Source organism: Vicugna pacos, chromosome 7 (genome assembly GCF_048564905.1).
Source record: "Vicugna pacos chromosome 7, VicPac4, whole genome shotgun sequence".
Lineage (NCBI taxonomy): Eukaryota > Metazoa > Chordata > Mammalia > Artiodactyla > Camelidae > Vicugna > Vicugna pacos.
The window spans coordinates 76,887,160-76,912,665 of record NC_132993.1 but is presented as its reverse complement, the minus strand read 5'-3'; the positions used below and the strand labels follow the sequence as shown (position 1 = coordinate 76,912,665).

Sequence of the window (25,506 nt, the reverse complement as noted above, 5' to 3'; positions counted from 1 at the left end):
AAAGTCTGGCTGTCAACCATCTGCCTCAGTACCACTTGGAACTGTGTTAGAAATGCAGACTCTCAGGTCCTATTCAGACCTACCGACTCAGCAGTGCATTCAACCAGACTCAGCGGCAGAGGTGTCAAGCCACATCTTTTAAAGATGTATCCTGTCTGGCATGATGGAGGTGGGGTAGAAACAGGTGGGGTAAAACCACATGGTGGGGGTGGGGGAATGGATAGCTGCAGCCCACCGTGAAAGCAAGGGGAGATTTAAAGGACAACAGGACAGAGCTTGTCCCCCAGAGGGGTCATCCATCTCAGCGCTCCCCTGGTCACCCACAAACGTGGGCTTACAGATGTCAATCTTGATTTCCCGGCACTGCTACGTGTGTCCGATTTTGCCATCCGGGACACCGCTAGCCATTTCTTGTCCCGTTTGCAGGACATGCCCTATTAAGACTCCATACACTGCAGCCACACCTGGAAGGTGCCAGAGAGACCCAAAGTCAACCAGTCGGGCTGGTGTAAATGCACCAAATAGCCCCACTCACAGAGACTGAGCTGCTGTCCTCGCCGTTGGTGGCCTGGATTCTGAGAATATAGATGGGGGTTGTTTCGTAGTCTGCTCTAGTCACCAGGTGGAGTCCTCCCGTTTGGGGATTAATCCAAAATGTGTTTGGGTACCGCAGGCTGGCTCCTCCGGTGGAGATGGAGTACACGATGCTGCTCTGGGGGAAGTCTTTATCTGACGCTTGCACCTGTCCAACCTGGGTTCGAGCTGGAAAAATAAAGTACTTGAGATTAGTCCTGAGAATAGTACCTGAGATTAGTCCTCCTTAGAGGAGGAAGGGAGGAGCCAGGAGCAGACATTCTAAGTGCCATGGGCAGAAAGAATTTTGGAGGCCTCTCTGCTGTTCAAAGGCCGCATGTTTTACATCTTCAATTCTATTAAATTCAGATTACGCTAACGACACCCACTAGGTAACTGGGCATATGATCCAGGCAGTCCTGTGAGGTGTAAAAGACAGTTCATGCCTTTATATAGACTCTAAGCACGCCAATTATTCTTTGATCATAACATTGCAGAGAACATCCTCACAGATACACCTTTTTTGCAACAGTGTTATCTAAAGTCTGTTTTATTTTTCAAATTTTCTGTAATGAGGATGGATTGCTCTTACAAACAGAACGAAAAATCCACAGTCTTTAAGGGTTTGGCAGCAGATAATTACAGAGTATTTCTGATTTTTGATTTTTAACTCCTATTCCATTTTGCTTCTTTTATAAATCTGGTTGGTGGGGCTGCTGGAGTTCTGGCTTGCTTGTTTTGTAGAAGTTCTTTCTTCCTCATAAATTATACTACTCAAGGGCAGAACCATCTCTTATTCAACTATGTAGGCTGGCACTAAGTGCGTGACCCAAAGTAGGGGATTAATAATTGTAGTGAGATCTGGGAATTCATAAAAAACATAGTTCCTTTTGCATTTGTTATTGACTTGGATACGGCATAAGGAATTAAAAGCACTTTCTTCAGACCCTCTTTTTGTGTGTTGTTTAAACCGTAATATCGAGAATGGAGCTCATTATAAAGAGAGAGAATGAAATGGAGAGATCATCTTAGAGGCAGAGTCTGGGGTTTGTTTGGCTTGAGTTTTAGTTTAGAAGTACCCATGATCGAAGGGATAAATTAAGAGTTTAGGATTAACATATACACACTACTTTATCTAAAATAGATAAACAACAAGGACCTACTATACAGCACAGGGAACTATATTCAATAGCTTGTAATACCCTATAATGGAAAAGAATATGAAAAAGAATATGTGTATATAACTGAATCACTATCCTGTACACCTGAAACCAACACAATGCTGTAAATCAACTATTTTTCAATTTAAAAAAAAAAACTTTCACAGCATCAAAAAAGAAAGAAAAGAAAAGAAGTACCCCTGATCAAAGAATCAAAGGCTGTGGTGAAGCCTGATTATGCTAGAATTAATGGTACCCCCTCCAAACTGGCAGAGATGGGGAGAAAGTGAGCTGGACGTGGAGAAAGAGCCTGCAGACATCGTGTGCTAAAGGGTGAAAAAGAGGCCTCCAGGGAATCCTAAAAACAGAGAGAAAACGCCTTTATTTTGTTTTTAAATGAAAGAAATTTAGAAATAGGAAAACTTTTCTCTATTTTTAAATTTCAATTCTCAGAGTGAGCTGGATAAAAATCACAACAGAGACCAAGGGAAAACTTAGGCAGCAAAAAGAGCGGATTAGCGGAATCAGACCCAGACAGGAAGCAATCAGGGGCTTCAGAGAAATGCAGTTTAATCAACAGTTTTCAAAATCTAGATTTCACCTGAAGGGCTCCTCAGCGGTGAGGACAATTTGAAAAGAAGTAAGAGATGCAATAAACAGGAATCAGCTGTGCGTCGCTGTGCACAGCACCACGGGGGCCTCTGGCAGGGAGCTTCCCTCCGCCCAAGTGTGTCAAGATGAAGGGGTCTGTTAAGAGCGCTTTGGTCTGCGTCTTGTCTGTTACATACCTGGGCTTAATTCTGACACAGCAAATACGTAGGATGGGCTGTTAAAGACAAGAGGAAACTCATTTTCTGGGCTTGTTAGGATATAAATGTAGATGTTATCTAAAAACAGAAATAGGAAAACAATTAAATCACAATACAGGCATCCCTCGTTCTATTTCACTTCACTTTACTGTGCATTGCAAATATCTCGTTTTCACAAATTAAAGACTGTGGCAACCCTTAGTTGAGCAAGTCTATCGGCACCACTTTTCCAACAGCATTTGCTCACTTCATGTCTCAGTGTCACATTTTGGTAATTCTTGCAAATTTCAAACTTTTTTGCTGTTATTGTATTGTTATGGTGATCTATGATCCATGATCTTTGCTGTTACTATTGCAAAAATAGTATGACTCGTGGAAGATTCAGATGACAGTTAGCATTTTTTTTTAGCAATGAAGTACTTTTTAATTAAGGAATGTCCTTTTTTTTCAGACATAATGCTGTTGCACACTTAACAGACTACCAGATAGCGTAACTATAACCTTTATATGCATTGGGAAGCCAAAAAATTCATGGGACTTGTTTTATTGCTTCATGTGGGGCCAAAGAGTTTGCACTTGAACTTGACAGCTATGGGGAGGGCTTTAAGCAAGGGAGTAACATGACAGCATTTGCATGTCCTGAAAAATCACTGTCAGAAATGTAGAAGTTGCGTTGGAAACGGGCAAGACTAAAGGCAGGCAGAAAGATCCTTGAAAGACTCTTAGTGTTACAATTCAGCTATGAAAGAGGAGGTCCTGCATTTGGGCAGTACTAGTGGGATAGGGTAGGGTGGAGCAGGGGATTGGTGCAGAAGGCATCAGATCCTTGAGACTTTAGTAGGTGACACAGAAGAAGGGATTTGGAGACTGATTAAATGTGCTTGGAGAAGGACAGGAGGAGGCTGGGCTGATTCCCAACTGTTTGGGTTTTTGGAAGTCTCCTTTTGAACACAAATACATAACCAGCCCAAGACTGAGAACTGCCCACACCACAGTTTGTCACTGCTACTCAAGGAATGCTTCATAAAATAAATTAAAGTGATACTTGCTTTTATAGTAAGGAGGGGCAATATCCTGCACCTGGATTATCATGGTGTATTTATTGCCGGCTGCTAGATTACTTGGATTTTCATAATCTAGATCACCAATCAACTAGATGAAAACAGAGAGATCAGATTACACAGACTAAACAATCTTTTAAGATGAACCAACAAAGACATTTTCATATACTGTTAGTGGATGTGTAAGTTGCAAAACCTTTCTGGAAAGCACTTTTCCCATATGAGGAGCTTTAAAAAGTTACGTCCATCCCTTTGCTCACTGCTAGCGAATTTATCCGGAAGAATTTACCAGGAGAGAGAATCTCTGTTTAAAGACGAGCATCAAGCACTATTGCCCAGCAGAGGCTCAAGACTTCAGACAAACCAACGAGAAGCACAATATAGAATCCTATATGCAGGGATATTTCTGTAATTTAAAATATGTACGCATAGATGTATAGGCTATCCATAAAATGTATGCATAGGGAAGAAGAAGGAAATGTATCTCAAGGTTAATAGTGGTTATTACTGAATAGTTAATGCTTTTCTGTGTCTCTTACATTTTCTTAAACAGAACATATATTAATTTCTTAAACAGGAAAAAATAGAATTTTTTAACTGACACAATGAATAAAATTGGTGCAGTTTTCTTGGGGATGGGAAGTACAGAAGTGGGTAGATGAGAGGATGCTTGGTGAGCTACTTGGTCTCCTCCCTTTGGCTTTATCTCTGATGCAAAGACTCCCCTAATCATGACCACCCCCCTCCAAGCCCCCACCCACCTTCCCCTGCCCTTTTATCTCTCTCCTTCCCCACCACCTCCAGTGGGAACCCTGTCGGTAAAGGTCTCACACAGCTCATTGAGGCCCACCACCTTCTAAGTCCATCCTTCCTCTAATTCTGTGTTTGCCCCAGTGGAGATGTTCCTCTTTTTCTCATCCTCCTTTGGGCCTCCACTGGGTCTATGGTGTGGAATTCAGCAAGATGCACTCATGGCCCTGGCCCTTCTCTCTCACCTCTCACCTCTATGGGCCAGGAATGTGCTCTCAAATAAACAAAAGTGCTGGAGCCCAGAGAGCTCTAATGTGACTGCAGAGGCTCGCTAACCAGGCACGCAGAGTGCAAACTATGTGAGAAAGAATCCAGTCCTTAGCACCCCAGGCACAACCACGCATAACCGACAATTCCTGGAATTTGGGTAAAATAAAGAGCAAATGGGGAAAACAGAGTCACTATTAAGTTTGTCATTTACAGTCACTCAGAGAGGGAGTTACCTTGGAAATGTCTCTCTACAGGGCAGCAAAAGCACTCTGCATGTTAGCCCAACTTCCCCAATGCCCTTTCGATGATGCAATGACCGTTAACTGACCACAATTTTCCCAGAGCCAGCTGGATCCTGTAAAAACCTGCCGCGGCTCCCGACTCCAGATGGCGTGGTGAAGTTGAATTGGTTGTTTGGTGCTTCGCTGTCCTCATCAAAGCAGAACTTGTTCAGGTCCAGAAGCAATGTCCCCTTGGCTGCTCTCTCAGGCACCATAATGCTAGCGAAAAGACACAATTCAATGTTTTCCCCAACAAATGGTGACTGAGTGTTCCTTCTAACACAGGCCCTAGGCTAGACACCCCAGCTTTCATTTCAATGGAAAGCAAGTCCGTGGTTACTGCAGTGCCCGCCTCACTTGTGTCCCCGATCTGCCCTTGCCTCCTTCCTTAACACAGCAGCCAGAAGAATCCTGTTAAAATGGTGTCAGATCATGTCACTCCTCTGCTCCTGAATCGCAGAGGACTCCTCATTTCACTCAAAGCCCTATCTTTTGTGATGTATGCCCGCCCCCACCCCCACTCCTTACCTGGAGGAACCAACTCCCACTAACCCCTCTTGTTCACTCTCCTTTGGCCATTCTGGCCCCCGGTGCTCCTGGACATGCCCCAGGCTCTGGCCTCAGGGCCATTGCACTTACCGTGCTATGCTCTTCCCAGTGTCCATGGGGCTTGTTCTTTCACTTGCATTAGTTTCTAATCAAATGGCAGCTTCTCGGGAGGCTACCTGCCTGCCCCCTCTAAAATGTCAATGCCCCACCCATTGCTCCCTCTCCCTTTCCCTCCTTTAGAATTTTTTTTTTCAGGAGGGAGATGGTTAGGCGTATGTATGTATGTATGTAGTCATGCATGCTAAGCACTCAACTTTAGCACTGAGTTATTCCTTCCCCTCCCCGCTTTAGTTTTAAAGCTTAGCACTTGTCATTTTCCAATAAACCATAGATTTTACTTGCTTATCCTGTTTATCACCTGTTTCTCCCCAGAATGTCAGCTCCACCAAGGTGGGGATCTGTGTCTGCTTTTGTCCTTGGCATGTTCAATAAATGGTTGTTGAATGAATGAAGGGTCACTAACGGGACAAGCACAGCCGCAAAGACAGCACAAGAGAACTAACAATGCTGCCCCTGTCTGCCGCAGTGGCGAATCTAGCTGGGGGAAATCCCTGTATCCCTGCCCCTCTCCCCTCCCATGCTTTGCAGGCTGAGAATTCTTCCACTTGTGTTCTCACCGCTTCAAAGTCATAGATGGGCCTCCTGACCCCCGACTATCATTCATTCATTAGAGGTTTATTAAGGGTCGAATTTGAGGGTCTCAATCTCAGTTCACTCCAGGGGCTTGGCAAACAGCACGCAAATGAGTAAAGCTTCCCCCAAACTTGGAGCTGTCTGATCAAGCCCAGCTTGACACCAAGGGTTATCCATTCGTTCTTTTGGTTCTGGTCCGGCTTGTCTGGCTCTCTGGTCTCTGGTGGCTCGGGGTGGGGTGGCTAGCTATTCTAGGATGGCCTCACCCACGTGTCTGGTGGGAAGGTGGATGGTCTCTGCCTCATGTTGTCTCAGATCCTCCAGGAAGCTAGTCTGGGCTCTTCTTGTGGAGATCTCAGGCTTCCAAAGGCTTCCACAGAGGGCAAGTCCCAATGCACACACATCTTTCAAGCCTCTGCTGTGCTGTTTGTGACTGTTCCCATGACCAAAACAATTTACTTGGTAAAGTCCAGATTCAAGGAGTAGAAAGAGATACCCATCTCTTGATGGGAGGAATGGCGAAATCACACTCCAAAACGTCATGTGTGCAGGCAGGGAGGAATTTGTATGGCTGATGTTTCTTTTCTCTTTTCTTTTCTTTCTGTTCTTTCTATCCTTCCTTCCTTCCTTCCTCCCTTCCTTTATTATTAGGTGGGTACCTATCGCAATCGTGTTTTGCCTTGAGCAGAATTTCTTACAAAAATATATTGTGGTGGCCACAAGAATGTGCCTGGAAGACCTTCAGCTCTGGAAACATAACTGACCACAGACCTTAGTTGCTGTGCTCTGAAATCCATTGCTGCACTTGCAGTGAGGTCGTGTGCCAATGACTGGGCATGGCAGAGATACTAAGCAGACTCATTCCTGTCCTGTGACAGCTGACTTGGGTTCCAGGACTCCCCAGTGTCCTTGCCAAACCTTTCATGAACTGCACAGCAAACTAGCACATTCCCCTCTACTCACCCTCCCTCCTTCCTTGACTCGAGTCAGGTTGCGCTGTAGTCTGATGACTCCCACAGCCTGGTCTAGCTCTCTCCCCATCTTCTCCCACAGGCATTTCCACTGATAAAAGCCTTGCACATTTAATCCAGTCTTGGTGTCTTGTTCTCAGAGCATCAAGACTAACATGTGTTAAATCCTCTAATCCTCTGTACTGTCTATCACCTCTCTCTGCAGTCAGATTATGCTCCCTTCCACATCCCACATCAGCTCTTAATGGCAGCTAAAATGGGCTCGGAGCTCAGCAAACATGGAGCCAAGTCTGACCGCAAGGATGGTCTTGGGCTGCTGAGGATGTCTGGGTTTGGTTCCCTGAAAGCAGTCTTTCTAACAAGTAACTGAATCTCCACAATGCCTCCACTGGCAAAAATTGCCTCTGTATCTCTGCCAAACAGGAGTCCAAGTATTCCCATTCCTGTCTTGATTGCACAATGTCATGGTTTTACTCATAAGTACTTAGAATAGATACTCTTTGTTAAATACCAACTCTATGTGGTATCATACTAAACACTTTAAAAAACTCTATCTATAATCCCCTCATTGCCAAGAGGGTTGTATTCTTGTCCCCAGTTTACAGGTGAAAAAAAACTGATTCAGAGGGGTTTCAAGAGCTATCCCACAAAGCTACTGCATCCAGGCATTGGTCTCTATTGTCGGTGCCAGGAGTCACAGTGAATTTCACTTTGGGTTCCATCAGTGACTCTCCAGGCCCACAAAGGGTTCAGGGATCTGAGCCTTGATTACAAGTCTGCAGAAGCCAAGAGGTTACATCATCCAAAGAATCCAGGGTCCTGAAGCCAGATTTTCACGCCCTCCAAAAGAGGCCTCCACACTTGGCCGCTCAGGGCTGCCTGGCATCCTCTTTTCACTCTCCCCTGCCACTTGGTATTTTTCCCCTAAATACAAGACTTGGAAAAACCACACCTCCTCATTCATCAATCCCTGCCTCAAAAGCAGGCTGCCCTCACTCCCAGCCATCTGAGCACGGTTCCCTCCCCACACAGAGATGACCGGCCCAGCAGCCTTCTGAATTGCAGACCTCCTCTGCCTCTGGCTCACAAACAGCTTGCAAAGCGCTTTCATCCAAGAGCCTGACAATTTACAACCAGAGTAGAGCTGTCATGGTGCCTTTGATGCCTCCATCGGGGCCCTGGGCTCATTCATCACCAGCCTGGGAAAGCCACAGGGGCTGTTTCCATCTCCCGGCCACCCAGGAGCTTGCTCGGAACCATGGGGCGGCAAGGGACCAAGGCACAAACCCACCTGCCTCCTCAGATCCACTGGAGGCTGGTGCCCTCCCACCCTCTTCTGCCTGCTCTCCCAAACTCTACTGCAGGGACCTTACCAAGAGTACTGAAGAAGGAATAATATTCAGGGACAAGGGTTGTCAGAGACCGGTTCTGTTGCTTGGTTTAGTTTTGACCTGCCCGTGTGCTTCCACTCTGGTGTGGTGGGTACCGAGAAGATGCTAAGAATGGAAGGATCGTGGGTGATGCAGGTCAGGGTTTCCCAACCCCAGGAGTGTGCAAATGAGGCTGGGGTTTGGGAGTAGAGACTTCCACTTCTGGGACTGCAGAGGGAAGAGCCCTTTTGTTGCCCCTCCTCACATCTTGGCTTTCAGAGTACAATTTATTTCCACTGGAAAAGCCCGGAGGAGGGACTGGAACATTGTTTAGAGTTACCTTCAGTAATAAATACAATTAGTTGAGTTCCTGGCTGGTGTTGACCTTCAGGGTTAATTTGGAGAGGAGATTATAAAGAGCAGGACTCTGCATGGGCTTGCCTGGACAGTCTAGGATATTCAAATGTGATTTTACCAGCTAATAAGGAATGCAGTCTGCAAACTGTCATCTCACACATCAGGGGACTCTGGGCCGTAGGAAGCCACAGTATACACTTAACAGAAATGCACTGAGGGGAGAAAATTGACAAGGAAGGTTGGAGATAGCACAGTCCTCTCCAATTGTTGATGCCCAGAGTTTTTACTCTCCAGTCCTCTTTCCTTACCTTTCCAGGCAAGAGAACAAAGAAGGAGAGCAGGAGGGTCTTGAAGGGCAGGATATGAGGAGAAGAATTTCCCAAGATGCACTGGAGCCATCCAAGGGTACTAGTATAGGTTTAGATTTTCAAAAAAGTGGAAGTGTGACTCTGTATCACCTCTACTCCATGCCAGGGCCCAGAATTCTCTTAACAGAGGTGAGTCTGACTTATACAGAAAGTGGTGTGGAAGTCACAATGCTAAATATCAATGACAACCATTCCCACCCATCAAACAGCATCTGCGGTTGGGGTTGGGATAGGAACTTATCACATGGTAAAGGCTATTACTGATTTGAAAGAGATCTAAGCAGGAAGCTGACGGCAAATTCGGATGATTCTAGGAGGGTTTGGGAAGGGGCTGTTATAAAGTGTACACAGGGTACGTAGAAATCTCAAGGAATGATAGAATATCTCAGGGCCAGTAAGAGTGAGTCTCCCTTTCCACTGCTAGGCCTGGAGGAGCCATGAGAGGGAGCTCTTCCTGAAACCAGGACCCGGGACAGAGGGTGCTGGGTGCAGAGAGCTGTCTTATAGGAACTGATACCTCCAGGAGGTGGAGGGACTCATCCAGCTGATGAGGAGGGAGCCAGGGGATAAATATCCTGACTCCACCCTCCCTCTGATTCCAGGGCTTCCCACTGGCCAACCAGAAGCTGCAGGGCAAAGGAACAGTTGCTATCCATAGAGCAGGGTTTGGGGAGGTTGGAGGCTGGATCTGAAAAGGCAAATAGGGTATATCCAGAATAAGGTTTAACAGTTTTGATATCAGACTCAAGGCCACTTGATTCTCGGCGTTATGCGGGGCATGCCAATGGGGAAAACAGGAGACACTGAAGAGCTAATAAAGGTGTTTGTATTTCTGTTGCTTACCCTAGACAGTCTTTGTCTAGGGTCCTTTGTCCTTTGCACAGCTATACTATGTCCAAAGTCACCTAGAGCTTAAAAAGTGAACTTGCAAAACCAGTCAAAGATAAACTCCGAAGGAGACTCTCTCCACAGGGACATCTGAAAGTGAGAGCAGCTCTGGTGTTCAGCCTTGCTCCGGATACAAGGTGCGCTCACTGCAAAGGTGCCCTCCCTGCCCCCCGGGGAGCCACCTTCAGACTCCCAACAAACTGGAGACTAGCTATTAAGAAACCATGAAGCTGAAGCCAACCTGGGGAATGACTCATCTTATGGCATTTAGACAACATTGTTAGTGGAAAGACACTACTGTTTTCCAAAAAGCATATTAATCCAGAATCACAAGGGACTTTATTTTAAAGTAACAGTGAAGAGATTTTAAGACAAAGAACTGGTCAATATATGCAAAATAACTTGTATCCCACTTGTATTTGCCTTTTCCCCTCTTTCCATTGCCTTTTATTTATAGGCCATTACATTGCATAAGGTGGATTAGATGCTCTGTTTTGTTTTAAGTAAATGCTTGGTTTGATTTATTCTTCTTATTGGTGGTGTGTTTCTCTGGGAGCTCCTAGTTACTAATCCTGTTTCGAGTATCTATAACTGCTAGCCAACAGCACCGTCTTGCCACTGATGGCTATAAATAAAGAAAAGGTATAGTCCAGAGAGGGTCTAACACGTCCTTAGGGTATTTTTCACCAATAGAGGTTAATGTGTTGTAGAAGGGAGCAAAATAGAAATGCTTTTTAGCAAAGTAAGAAAGTGAAGAAGGGAGATCACAAAGAAGAAAGAAAATGGAGGAAAGGGAAGGAGAAAAGGAGGAGGAGGGAAAACCTCTTACCTAGAGGGACAGTTCAAATCTACTTATTTTATTGAGTCATATCCCCAGTGCTCATGATTCTTCAGTCCTTCCCAAGACTACACCAGAGGAGCCGAGATCCCCCAAAGAGAAGATGTGCCTGCATATGTCTCGGGAGGTAGATGCCCGATTGGTGCAGCCACTTTGGAAAATAGTATGGAGGTGTCTCAAAACACTAAAATTAGAATTACCATATGACCCAGCAATTCCACTCCTGGGTATATATCCCCCCAAAAACCAAAAACACTAGTTCAAAAATATACATGCACCCCAATGTTCATAGTAGCATTATTTACAATTGCCAAGTCATGGAAGCAACCTAAGTGTCCATCAAGAGATGAATGGATAAAGCAGCTGTGATGTGTGTGTGTGTGTGTGTATATATATATATATATATACACACATCTACAATGGAACACTACTCAGCGCTACTAAAAAAGAATGAAATTCTGTCATTGGCAGCAACATGGATGGACTTGGAGGGCATTACGTTAAGTGAAGCAAGTCAGACAGATAAAGACAAATACTGGATGACATCACGTATATGTGGAATGTAAAAAATACAACAAGTAGTGAATATAACATAAAAGAAGCAGATTCATGGATATAGAGAACAAACTAGTGGTTACCAGTGGGGAGTGGGGCACAATAGGGGTGGGAAAGTGGGAGGCACGAACTGTTGAGTGTTAAGATAGGCTCACGGATGGATTGTACAAAACAGGGAATAGAGCCAATATTTTGTAATAACTGTAAATGGAAAGTATCCTTTAAAATTGTATAAAAATTAAAAATAAAAAATTCAAATTTTAAAAATTAAAAAAAAAGGAGGCGAATACCTGAAGGTGAATTTGGTGCACGTGGCGGGGTTGTCATTAATGTCTTCCACAATGAAGGTTATCTGCTTGCGGTTCTCCTGACCCCCGAAGGGTCTGTCCTTCACCAGAACCTCCAGAGAAATGGCAGGATTTTGTCTTAATTTACCTGCATCTCGGTCTAGCCTGCGTGCCACCTGGATGGTCCCAGTCCCTAAGAATGCAAAGATCAGAACATGGCTCTTTGGAGAGAAATGAGGAGTCAAAGGTAGAATATTCTGATATGAGGACTGGCTTACAAAGAGAGTATCTTCTATAGAAATGCGTTTTTTAAAGAACTTGTGTAAATTCCTGTCTTGAACATTGATTGGGGCATCTGGCCTGATCCTTCTAGAATTTTCCATCCCATGCTTCAGGGTTGGGCCCCTGGCAGCTATCCTTGCTCAAAGTTAAACAGACTGATAGACAGCTGACTCCAGCCTGACCGCTTGGGTTTTCTTACAAGTCAGGTTACTAGGGAGTGACAGATAAGAGGCCAGAACTCTAGCTCCATGGTGGCTGGAGCAGTGCTGCCTCCCGCCCTTCCTGTGCCCTGACTGTTCCACTCTTTCTCAGGAGATACCCAGTATCCCGTGGCAAGGTGTCCCCTACTTGTTTTTCTCTTGCTTGATTTGGCTTGCCTTTCTTGCCACCAAGGAGTCTTAATAAATATACTAAAAAAAAAAAAACCCTACTGTATTTGTTAAAAGTTCAGTTTGCAATAGTGGATTGAACAGAAGTCTATGCCGTGGTTGTCCATCCCGCCCCCATCAGCGAAGTGAGGTTCTTGATGACACAGGACACCCTAGAGGTTCAGAGGCAGAGCACACTCACTGTGTTTGCCTGCCTCTCCTGGGAACAGGTAACCTTTGCCCTAAAGCCTGTGGGATGAAACACCTTGTCTTTCTGGGATTGTCCAGTGCTGGCCTCCACAGAATCGCTGTGTCCGGTGAAGTCCTTTTTGGTGTTGTGACAGGGATTTACCAGGTGGCATCTCTAGGAGTGGCGAAGGCGGCAGGCTCTGGGGTTGGGCAGCTTTGGTCCATATCTCTGCTTCACACCCTACGAGCTGTGAGACCTCAGACAAGTCCCTTAACCTGTCAGAGTCTCTCTCTAAGCCTTAGTTTCCCCATCTGTACATGTGGTTGATGATAGTTAATTGGGTTGCTGTGCTGAGTACTTAGGATGGAGTATACGTGGATCACCCAGCATTGTGCCTGGTATGTACTAAAAGATGTCTGTTAGTGGAAGGAGAAACTGTCTTCTGCACCAAGATACTTAGATGGGAAAACACCTCCCAGGAATCCGGTGGATTGACCTAGATGACGCAGTCCCGTAGGGTAGCCACTAGCCCCGTGTGGGGCTCTTTAGCACTGGGAATGTGGTCAGTCCACATTGAGACATGTGGTGAAGAATAAGGTACGCAGCAAACTTCAGAGACTTGGTACAAACATGAATAATGTAAACTATCTCATTAGGAACTTTAAAATATCGATCCCAAGTGAAAATAAAATTTTGGGTGTGTCAGGTTAAGTTAAATGCCTTATTAAAATTAATTTCACCTGTTCCTTTTTGTGGCCAGTAGAGACTTAAACATTCCATAAGTGGCTGCCACTCTCTTTCTTTTGGGCAGCACTGCTCTGGATCCTGTGTTCAGGAGACTTCAAGGTGCCCTCAGGACAGCAAACTCATCCATCCTAAAAGCCCACCTGCCTCAAAGGTGAAGTGGCCTTACAGCTGTCAACACAGGGCTCTGTTCAGTGTCCCCAACCCCTAAGCTAACTGCTTTTAATACACCTATTACCCTGGTAACTTTTTTTTTTTAGTTTTTCTTTTTTTTTTTTTTTTGGAGGGGGGTCATTAAGTTTATTTTTATTTAATTATTACTGCTTTTTAAATGGAGGTACTGGGGATTGAACCCAGGACCTCATGCATGCTAAGCATGTGCTCTACCACTGAAACTATACCCTCCCCCCATGCTGGTAACTTATGATACTCTTGACAGAAAGGCTTGCCTCAGACCAGAAGGCAGAGAAGGTATTTGTAAAACAATCCTAATGGCTGAATTAAAGAATGCACATAAGACGGGGACATTATGCTGCACACCAGAAAGTGACACATTGTAAATGACTATATGTCAATTAAAAGAAGTCCCCCAGAATACTAAAAAAAGATAATGCACATAAGGATATGTATGTGTGTATGACTTACACTGATTGATCAGAAAATAGCTGTTAATGGTAGTGATGCTGTAGAAGAGGAAGGTGGTTAAACCTTTATCGTCAGGGTCCTCAGCTGTGACATTGGCCACGATGGTTCCTGGACCCAGCTCCTCAGGAATCATGTACACTCGCGTTGGGCTGGAACAGAAATACAGCAGACACGGCTAATTTTCAGGGGCGCGGGAGGGTAGCGTCTGGGAGGTGGGTATTTTGGTCAGTGCTAAATATAGCGCTGAGCTGCTGGAGTTGCAGCAACGTGTTTGGGAGGGAGAACTCAGCCTTCGAGAGAAGGGGTGGCTAGCGTGTGTATTTCCAACGATCACATCCCTGTGGATGGGAAGGAGGCACCAGGCTGTGACTGCAATGGTTTAGACCGGCCAGTCTCTGATGCCATTTCAGATCAGCCTTGGCACTAACACCTTTTAAAATAAGGAGAGTTGGTCTATCCAACCATCTTCTCCCAATTTGTGGGCAGAAGTTCCCTGAATTCTTTTTAAAAATCCCTCTGGACACCATCTCCAGATAGGTTCCTGACTCTTATCCCATGGTTTCCACCAAAAGCTAAATAAACTGTAAACCTTCTCTCTTCTAGTGCCTCTGCTCACTTTTTATTTCTTCCTTTTTTTTTCTTTCAGCCTGAGGAGGCAGCATTTACACACAGAACTTGTGCGCCTGTCCGAGTTGCATGAACCATGAGGTCAGTTCTCTGAAAGGAGAAGTGAGCCCCACAGGCAGAAGCCAAGGTCAGTGCACTGCCCTCCAAGGGTGACTTCTTACAAGGTAACCCCAAATTACCAACCTACCCACCTTCCTCAGACCCGCACTGCCTTAGAGAGGCCCGGGGATGAGACAGATGGGTTTGAAATTTTAACTACACAACTTGGGTAAATTGAGTAATTTTAAAGGCACCCAGGGAGGCTGATTGTTTAAAATAGCTCTGCAGGAAATCCTTTTGGTGAGGGAAAATCGCTTCGGTGGGGCAAATAGTCATCTCTAATTTACCAGTTTCCTAAATCTGGGTTTTCCCATGTGGGGTCTTCTTGGAGAAGGGAATCCTATACCTCAGGTCTAAAGTATTGCTTTCATTTCATGAGCTCAGACTGTTTCTGCAGTTCTGTCTTATTATCTGTGGGGCCAGAGGGAGGAGGAAGGGGAGGCAACCTCCTGGAGTCAGAGCCAGGCCCTCCCTCACTCCACTGTCAGGGGAAAGCAATCTTGTTCAGGCGAAGAGGCCCCCCCAGTGCTCTGGACCTCTCACCACCTGGTGACCCACTGAAGCTGCCATTACTTCATTTACTTGCCTGACACACCCGTTCTCAGGGAATCCGTGCTGTGCATTGGTGGGTCCAGGGGTAGACAAGGTGGGGTGGGGCCAAGGAGGCAGGGGTGATAAGAACCAAAAGCAGAGACAGAGGAGAGAGAGAGCCGCCCCAGCTCCTAGGGCTGGACTAAACCCTTGTTCCGTCGTGTGAGAGCCCGTTTCCAACATGTTGTATTTTTTTCTTTGGTTACTGTCGACTACAAAAATGCACAACCTAAAAGCTGAAAGTTTTATTCGGTGGACATTTCTGAGGACTTAAGCCCAGGAAGACAGCCTGTAAGAGGGCTCTGAGGGACCGCTCCCAAGAGGCAAGGAGGAGCCAGGATGTATAGGACTTTTTGCAACAAAGACCAGGTATCTGGAACATCAAAAGATTACTACTAAAGAAAACTAGATATCTCAGTTAAGGAATGTAGTGCTTTTCTATGTATTGGAAGAGCAAACGTCAGGGCTCACTGACATTACTACTTTGCTGTGCACCTTAGCTGTCTAGGGCCAGTATCCTGTGCTTCCCATCCTGAGTCTCCTCCGGGGGTGGCTACAGAAGCTGACGACCTGTCAGCGAGCAGCCTGCTTATCTCCATCCTGAGCTCCCTCTGGCTCACAGACGGGGGTGGCGGGGGTGGTGCTGATGGCTGACGGCTGCAGCGTCCTTTGTTTATTGATATAGCAGGCAACATTTTTCATCCACTTGACTTTCTGTTAACTTCCCAACAAAAAGATCACTGACACCCGTGCTCCTTTCACAGCCTCACCTTTGCTACCCTCAGTGTGGTCCCTGCCCTTCCAACAGGCTCCCTGAGGGTGCTGGGTGTACACCTCAGGCCACTCCAGACCACTGACTCTGGATCTACATTTTCACAAGATACTCGGGGATTTGTATGCACTTTAAAGTTCGAGAAGGACTATTATAAGCAGTCACCAGAGGTGACAAGCACAGGCCCCCAGCCTCTCACAGGACAGACAGTGGATGCCTTGGGAGGAAAACCCCCTTCCTCCCATCCTCTCTTCTTCCTTGTAAATGGTTCTCAGCTGCAGATGAGTATGTTGTTACGAGGAGCAGGCTGCTCTAGGCATGTAGTGTACGAGACCAGGGATGCTGCTAACATCCTGCAGTGCACAGGAGCCCCCTCCCCCAGGAAGTACCAGCTCGAAATGTTATGCAGACGCATCTAGTTCACGCTGGGTGCTCCAGGAAATCAGGTCCCCATGAAGGGGACCAATTGGGCTGTCGGTGAAGGCACAGCTCCTTCAGTGCAGCATCCTCTCCTGGGCTGACTGGATACTGAGCCTGGCAGAAGAGAAAGTCTGTGCTTTATTTGGTATGGGGATCCTAGAACCAGGTGTGCATAAAATATCCCTTAACGTAAAAGTGTTACCCTCACTCTGCAGTATAGATCTATTCAAGTGCAGTGAAAGCCGAGCCCTTGCCACCCTCCGAGCACGGAAGCTCTAATGTCACTGACTCCCACAGCCCTCTCCCTGTAACACTGGATCCCCAGAGCCTGGGCCAATGGCCACACTCAGGGGAAGGGGTGCGAATCCTGGATGCTTTGGGAAGTCTTCATTGTTATCAATGAGTTATTCTGTAAGTGCACAAAGTGTGTCTGTAGGCACCAGGGTCAAAAGGACCATGAGTAAATTCAAAAGGGGCAGAAGGGGAGAAAGACCCACCTGCCCGACTGTAAAACAAAATTCTCTGAAAAAATAGCACAGCACTGTGCTTGTGGTGTCGAGAGTAAAAGTAAGTCAGGTACGCCTATAGTAAAGCGCTCAACTTCCGTAATGGCTGAATCCCAGTGTGCCCGTCGTGAGTCCTTAAAACTTTCGGACGTTTGTCCCACCCATGAATAGATGGTGAGACATTTTCAACAACAGAACTAATACTTGCTTTGGTTGTATTCATTGCAAGACCTTAACAGATAGTAAAGATACAAGGGTTGCTCCCACATGTTGCATTTTTACCTCACACTCAAACTCAGCCTACTGTTTGGAGATTTAATTTTAGTAATCTCGAATGAAATAACGTATGCTAATTTAAGCACTGATTAAGCACTGATTTGAGGGAAAAGAAGGTCATAGTTCAAGGGAACCATGAAACTCTCAAAATTAGTACCTTGTTTGAAACTGAGCAGTTTTTGAAATTGTGGACATCTGATGGACTAGGGTGACTTTAAATGAGCAGCTGGCCAGGGCCAGGGCAGCCTCCTGGCCCACTTCCTCCTAGAGCCCAGGGTCTCGCAGACCCTTCCCTACCGACATCCAGGGAACACGTTTGAAATGAAGTCAACTGGTTTTTTAAGAAGTGGTTAGATGGTCACAAAGGTCATGTTTTCTGTCTGGGATGGAGTCTAACAGGTTCATCTCTCAAACCAAAAATGAGAAGCAGCGTGCTAGACTAATCTCTGGGGGCCCCAACAAACAGCCAAGGTCATGTTCTCTTTCTGCTGAGGCCAGTGGCTTTATTTGAGAAGTCAGAGGCCAAACCAGATGGCCTACAAGTTCTGCCCTTGGGAGAAGTCATCCTTTTCCCCTCTGCAGCTCCATTAGTCTGCTTTCCCACCTCACAGACTGTGGAGGTGGGGAGGGCATTGCAGAACATGTTAGCTCCAGCCCCACAGCCATCTCCTTCCTCTGGGGATTCCTGATGAATCCACATCGCTGAGTTGGCCAATACTTGAGTCCACATCCGGGCTGGGATGTCACGACTATTTATAAATGGTTGGACTGTTCTCCTGGAGGAGCTGCTCAGCAGAAATGCCCAGCGTCACCCCTCTGAGCTTAACCTGGCGAAGGCATGGATGGGAAGCATTTTGTGGGCACGTCTCTGTGGCCAGTCCCTCCCATGTTGACACCCAGCAACTGAGCTGTCAACTGTGATCATGTCCAGAAGTGTCACGATTATGCCAAAAGTCTACCAGGTTAGTCTGTGAAGGGGGTGTCCTTAATACCTACCAGTCACAGAATACTTTTGCAAGCATTCTACACAGTTCTGGGGCCTAGTGGCTTTTTTGGTGGAGTCTCCTGAGCTGAATTTATTCACAGCTGTTAACCCTCAGGCAGGAGATTTTACCAATTTCCTCGTGGCTGGCTCCCGAGCCCAGCTCCACCGCTGGGGCAGGCAGAGTCTTGTAAGCAGTGAGCCAGGCAGCTGGCAGGGTTATATGCTAACTCAGAATCCCAGCTCCTGCTCTGAGTCCCTATCTGTGATAGGCTCTGGTCTCCTGTTTGTGCCTGGGCTGAAGCTGGGCACATTCCCACGGCTGCTGCCCCCAGATTCACTTGCCTCCCTCACCTCTTCTGGCTGTAGGACAGACCAGATCTTTCTGGATCTGTCACCGCAGGAAGAAACTTAGAGCACCGAGCAGTGGGCAGACCCCTTAGGCACCATGGAAACAGCCTTCTCAGTTGGAGAGGAGGACATTCTGAGGGTGGGCTTCACGGGGTCTTGACTGACAATGCGCTCTAGGATTCTGCTGTTCTAGCAGTAAGCACTCTATCATGTAGGATATATCTACCTTCTACATGCCCAGTGGCAAGCCTTGCACCCGTCGTGTCTGGCCCCCACCACACCCAGAATCCTGTGTTGCGCATGGATGTGGGGCGTCAGGGCAGGGGGAGCAGACGGGGGAGATGTAAGTCCAGAGGGGATAAAGGACACTGAAGATCTGGAGCCTCTTAGCTCTGCTCTAGGCCGGGGCAAAGGGCATCCCTCTGTCCGGTGTGAAGTGTGTCTGACGAGGTGCAGCCGCTTAAGTGCAATGGTGCCCCTGGCCCGCGGAGCCCCCTGTGCCCTCAGGCCTACCTGGTGAAGCGAGGGATCTCATCGTTGATGTTCACAATGTTCACCTGGAGCGCCGTGGAGGCTTGGAGCCCTCGGCTGTCTCTGACTTCCACGATGAGATGGTAACTGTCAGGAAACACCCCAAGTCAGGGAGTCAGGCTTTGCTGACACTACCTCACATTGAGGGGGGTGGCATGGGGTGGAGGGAGGGAGGAAAGCATCTGTCCCCTTTCTGGCCATCCCCCTCCATCTGCCCCTGCAGAGTCAGACCTGCTGAGTGCCCCCTCCTTTCCCATCCCTAACACCCACCCTCTACTCCCATCCCGGAGTTATCATTCATGGCCATCATCTCTTGCCTGCCTACCGGGTTGCATTCTACCCTTGACCTTCCCCACGCTATCCCTGCAAAGTACCCAGTGCACCCATGGAAGGAAGTGCAGGCTGCCGTGGATTAAGAAACTAGTCCTGGTCTCACATCCAGTGCAGAGCTCAGAGCCAAACCTGGGTTGAACCTCGGCCTCTCCTCCCCTCTTTCCTCAGAGGCCTGCTCGCCTCCGCCCTTCTGCTCTGATGTGGGCAAACAGCTCTGAAGGCTGCCTCTGAGGCCGTCCTCCAGGTGCTTCAGGGCCCTCTCCCACGTCTTTGTTCTTGTGATCCAGAGATGAACATTTCAGACAGGGAAGAAGGCCTCCCAGATACTTGCTTTTCCCCCTGTTCCTCTTTGGAGCTCACTGTCCTCTAACCCTGATTCTGCAGTCAGGCAGAATCCTAGAGCACAGACCTCTCAGGGCCTCCCCAGCTGCCCTCAGGCTGCACTCCGCCTGCTCCCTGACCCTCAGGTAAAAGGTACTTCAAGCCAGGTCATCGGCAAAAGCTACCTGCTGTGTCCTGCTTCAAAGTCAAATTCTGTCGTGGAGGAGAGAGTTCCATTAGCAGATACTCTGAAACTGCTTGAAGGAGAAATCAGGAAATACTAAAAAACAAGGGGGAAAAATAAAACTGAGCAGATCCATGCATCTTTCCCCAGGAGATCAGTTTGTTCGGGTCCCATTTTATATCCATGGTCCCATGGAACATTTTTTTATATGTCTGTTTTCATTGACGTATAGTCAGTTTACAATGTTGTGTCAATTTCTGGTATACAGCACAATGCTTCAGTCGTACATGAACATACATATATTCCTTTTCATATTCTTTTTCACCATAAGTTACTATAAGATATTGAATAGAGTTCCCTGTGCTATACAGTATAAACTTGTTGTTTATTGGATTTTGTGGGAATCCTCCTGTATTTCAAAGTGAGAGACACTCTGCAAGAGTTCAGTAGGTGTTCTGTGCGATTCAGTGGGTTTGCAGATGTAATTCTTGGTGTATTTGTGGGAGAGGATGAGCTGTAATTCTCTCTCTACTCCACCATCTTGGCTCAACCCCGCCCTCTGTGGAACATTTTGGTTCAACCCCCACTCCGTGGAATATTTTTGATGTAGCAGGATGAGACCCAAATTGGCAGTTCTTGGACCTCATGGTTCTTGATTCAAGAAGGTTCTGAATCAGTTGGTCTGAGCCTCTGACTCTGATCAGCCACACCCTGAGAAGCTGGTCACTGGATCATTCAATTACAGAATGATCCCCTGCTTCTAAGTTCAGTCTCCTTATTTTTGTCACTGTATTCTCACTTCTGTGTCCTAGGACAACTTCAAGCTTTGCTTCTATGTCTTGGCTTTAACTAACACTGTTTCAACACAGCTCCCATGCATTAGGAAATAGGACAGTCCTAAAGCAAATACAATTTGGTCTCTTCCCTGAAAAGAACTCAGGATATAACGGGGTGCAAAAATATTCACAAGCATCGCTCATTGAAATGATGAAAGGGAAAGGGAAAGAGAAACATGTGAAAGAGAAGGAAACTTAGCGGGGCATAACTTTCAAGTTGGAGCTGGTTTGGGGATACAGAAGAGCTCTTTAACATCTGATCTCAGGGTCATGTCCTCTGGTCAAGTCTTCACATATCTTGGAGAGTTGAGAGTCTTTGTCCTTCTTGGTTCCAGTGCCCAGCCCAGCTCTCTTGTGGACCTCTTGCCCAACATCACTTACTCTAATGGGAACACAGGCTTATTTGCACAACCCACTGAGGGCCGGCCCAGAGGAGGCCCAGCCCTATCCATCCACAGGTACACAACAGGATTGCTTCTGGGCTCCCATGATGGAGTCAAGAAAAAAGGGACGGCCCTGGATCCGGAGAGCTGCGTCCCAGTTCTGGGTCTCACCTCAGGACCTGGGACAAGTCCCTTCCTTGCTTGTAATTTAGAGATGAGACCACCAACGGCTCCTCTGTGTTATCGTGACTATTAAATTAGAATGCACGCCGTAAAATGCGAAGTGCTGTAGCCACACGTGAGGCTTACGTATTTATAGCCATTTATTCCACAGGGCTTTAAGAGTAGCAGGTTTCATTATTTCCCACTGGGATGAGGGATGATCTCTGGATCAGATCGTAAGTGGAGGTTTTGCAACAGAGCCACAGCCCCTGAAGTCTAGAATCAAAGGAAACGCCAGCCAAGCTTTCCAACCCAGTGATTTGCTGTGTTGTGATGGCAGCTGGGCTCCCCGTGGAGAAGAGAGAATACACAGAAAATAGATGAAAGCTTTCCTTTGGGGCCAATATAAGATTTTTAAACCGTTTTCCAAAAGTGTTTACTTTCTGTTTATTATTTAATAACATTTTTCTAGTTGTAATGAACATATTTTTAACACAAAAATTGCGAAAGATAGAAAAGTATAAAAAAGAAACTCAATATTAGTCACCTGTCAAATCTCTCCATTTTCATGAATAGCCTTCTGTTCTTTTCTATGCAAACATACACCCTCCAAAAAATTGAGGTGGTGTTCTAAGCAAAATTGTAGTATTTTGTCCTTTTTATTTATAGCTTGAGAATTTGCCCATGTTCTTAAATCTTACTTTACAGTCTGGTTGGGTAATGATGACATGACATTCTACTGTAAGGGCTTGTTTTCCTAAGTCTTTTCTGCTGGTCACTTAGATGCTCTCAGCTGATTTTTTAGAGGAAATATTTGGGCAATACTAAAAAGCACCCTTCTCCCCCCACCCCCAAATTGTATGAGCAACTTGGCTGCGCTCAAAGGTGTGATGTTTAAATCCCAAGCCCCCCACCAACTCTCCATCTCACTGCCTGGGCCTGAAACTGGAGCACAAGGAGATGTTCTGGCTCTGTGAGAGAATCCTCCCACATCCACAGATCAGAGGCACGAGCTGGATGGACAGGAGTGGCAGGGTTGATAGATCCCTGGGGGCATTTACTATATACACCTGAATCCGGAAGCCTTTCCCTCTGTGTTTTGAAATGCTCTAGAAGATAGGTCCCCAGATCCAGTTGGTCCCAAACAGTAGAAAATCTTGGGATACAGAGATAAGAGACAGCCCTGGTCTCCAAAAGATGAGGGTCAACTGGAGGAACGTACAAAGGAGATGGGGGACAGGTGTTCCAGGAGGGATAACTATAGGATATGATAGGAGCAGAGAAGGAGGACTCTTAGACCCATCTGGAACAAGAGTCACAAATGGGGGCAGTTGAGTGAAGTGTGGTGGTTCTGGAGCTCGACTGCTGAATCCAAGTCCTGGTTCCCCCCCTTTCCAGCTGTGAGAACTTGTGCAACAAAGAGGAGTAACAGGGCCCCATGGGGTGAGCATGTCGAGTTCTAGAAGAGTGCCTAGCAGTGGTAAGCCCTCCGTATGCGTTAACGACTACTGTCCAGTTAGAATGTGAAGGAAAAGGGCTTCATTTTACTCACTGCTGTATCCTTATGCCTAACACATAGTAGATGCTCAATAAGTATTTGTTCAATGTTAAATACTGGGGCTTTCTTCTCGCCCGTTTCCCATCTGAGACGAGTGTGTTCCCACCTTAAAGAATCTTAAAACAAAAGGCAACATCAACAATCTTGCCAACCTTTTTAAAAAATCTGTTTTGATCTGGTAATGCTAGACGTGGTTATGAAACCTTCCCCAGCTCTGCCTACAGTCTCAGCAAGCAAGAAAAAAGAAACAGCAGCAGACAGAAAGGGCAGAGAACTGTAGAATTGGAACATAGGGAATTTCTTTTAAATTTTTATTAAGAGGCTGATTCCTGGAATCCTGATTTTTCTTTTTCTTTTAGAGCCAGGCTAATTTCCCTTATCCCTGAGCCTACAAGCTTGTGTTAATGGGAATAGCAGTTTTGTACTCAGAAAGGAGATAATATCCATAGACTAAAAATCTTGTGTCATGTGGCCATTTGCCAGAGACTCAGCAAAGCTTTTTGTAAAACCTGGCATTCTCTCGCCTTTTTAAAGGCTTGTTTAATCAAAGCTGCTCCCTTGATATTCATTCTTGGAAAACAGAAATTAAATAGAATGAAAAGCAATGGCAACCCCTCTCTGCTCCAGGACTGACTAAGAAAAGTCCTGAGTAATCAGATGAATGCGGTGAACAAATGCTTGTCAGACAAGCGCTCCAGCCTCCCCACTGGGAATATTCCTTTAACACCACCCCAGGTTTCTCTATTTGCAGCCCCTTAGCAGCTACATTTTGCTCAGGAACATAGAGCTTCAGGGTGGCGGCTTCCTGCTCCATTCATCCTTTATTGCGCCATTGGTGCCGGGAGAGAGGAGGCTGCTAGGGAGCTGGCCCAGTTTCCTGGAGTGTCAGGCTCCCCAGGGAGGGCCCGCCACCTCCAGCCGGCTCCCCACTGCAGTCAGAGTCACGTGCGAATAATGATTCAACCTGTGCTGGTTTGCAGCCTGCCTTGGAATCAAGCAGCAAGAATTCAGCCTCCCAGGTTGTAGGAACAGAGCAGTCAACTTCTAGGGGCCAAGTTTCTAGAGGGATGGAAGGACCCTTATTCCTTACAAGTCCAGGCAGTGCCAATGACTCTACAAGCCACTGAGAGCACACCTCCCAGCCCACCGAGAGGGCCCAGACCCCACAGCATCTTCCAATCTGGCCTGAGCAAGTTATAAATATGACACCATGGTCCTATTATTTTTCAGTGTAAGCTGAATATTTTATCAAAGCCTCAGTTCTCTCTTTCCCCCTTTCCACCCCAAACCAGCTCAGAAGTAGGAGACGGGGATGGGGTGTGAAAGGCACCTAGGACTGAAAAAACAACTACCATCAAAAAAAAAACCCTACTGTAAACCGTTAACTTGCCTGTGCTCGGCTTGTGTATGTATTGTTACATGAGTGAGCCAGATGGGTTATAGGTAAGTATTTGTTTTTAAGAAGAGCCACATTTATATTATTTTTTAAATTGAAGTATAGTTGATTTACAATGGGTTAGTTTCTGTCGTATAGCAAAGTGATTCAGTTATATATATATTCTTTTTCATATTAGTTTCCATTATAGTTTATTACAAGGTATTGAATATAGTTCCCTGTGCTGTACAGTAGGATCTTGTTATTTATCTATGTTGTATATAGTAGTTTGTACCTGGTAATCCCAAACTCCTAATTTGTCCTTTCCCCTAACCTTTTCCCGTTTGGTAACTGTAAGTTTGTTTTCTATGTCTGTGAGTCTTGTTTCTGTTTTGTAAATAAGTTTATTTGTATCATATTTTAGATTCTACATATAAGTGATATTATATGATATTTGTCTTTCTCTGACTTACTCACTTGTGAAGTGAAGTATGATCATCTCTAGGTCCATCCTTGTTGCTGCAAATGGCATTATTTTCTGCTTTTTTATGGCTGAGTAGTATTGCATTGTGTATATATACCACATCTTCTTTATCCATTCATTTTTCAATGGACATTTAGGTTGCTTCCATGTCTTGGCTATTGTATATAGTGCTGCTGTGAACATTGGGGTACATGTATCTTGTTGAATTAGAATTTTCTCCAGATACATGCCCAGGAGTGGGATTGCTGGATCATGTTGGTAATTCTATTTTTAATTTTTTAAGGAACCTCCATACTGCTTTCCATAGTGGCTGTACCAATTTTCTTTCCCACCAGCAGTGTAGGAGGGTTCCCTTTTCTCCACACCCTCTCCAGCATTTAAGAAGAGCCACATTTATAAATGCAAAATGCCATAGATATGCAATCCTTTACTGGTGAAGTTGCAGATCCTATCCTCTTGTATTCTGTCAGTCTTTATCTGTAATCAGACTGGGTTCTGTTCTTTGGGTCTTTGTTCTTCACTAATGTTAAGGACAATTATCCCCTTCTGTTTGAGAAAGTGTCTCTCCCAACATATGAATAGTCATCACTAGTGGTGTATTTGGATTGGGAATTGTCCAGTATCACTGCTTTTTCCTTTCTTGAGCATTTTCATAAGAACCTGGAGTAGAAAGCATTTTGCAAAGACTTCTGGTGGTGACTCCTAA

The 25,506-nt window shown here is 46.0% G+C and overlaps 1 protein-coding gene across 1 annotated transcript in view; it reads right to left on the bottom strand.

Annotated features, from left to right (window-relative positions):
• Positions 1-25,506, bottom strand: part of CDHR3 (cadherin related family member 3) — a 61,192-nt gene that overhangs the window by 12,452 nt on the left and 23,234 nt on the right. Inside the window, exons 5-12 of the mRNA XM_006198509.4 lie at positions 20,004-20,098; positions 19,147-19,251; positions 14,010-14,158; positions 11,784-11,973; positions 4,952-5,123; positions 3,592-3,694; positions 2,522-2,620; positions 536-762 (exon numbers count right to left, since the gene is read on the bottom strand). Of these exons, the coding sequence (XP_006198571.3) occupies positions 536-762; positions 2,522-2,620; positions 3,592-3,694; positions 4,952-5,123; positions 11,784-11,973; positions 14,010-14,158; positions 19,147-19,251; positions 20,004-20,098 (1,140 nt within the window). The remainder of the gene's footprint in view (positions 1-535; positions 763-2,521; positions 2,621-3,591; positions 3,695-4,951; positions 5,124-11,783; positions 11,974-14,009; positions 14,159-19,146; positions 19,252-20,003; positions 20,099-25,506) is intronic.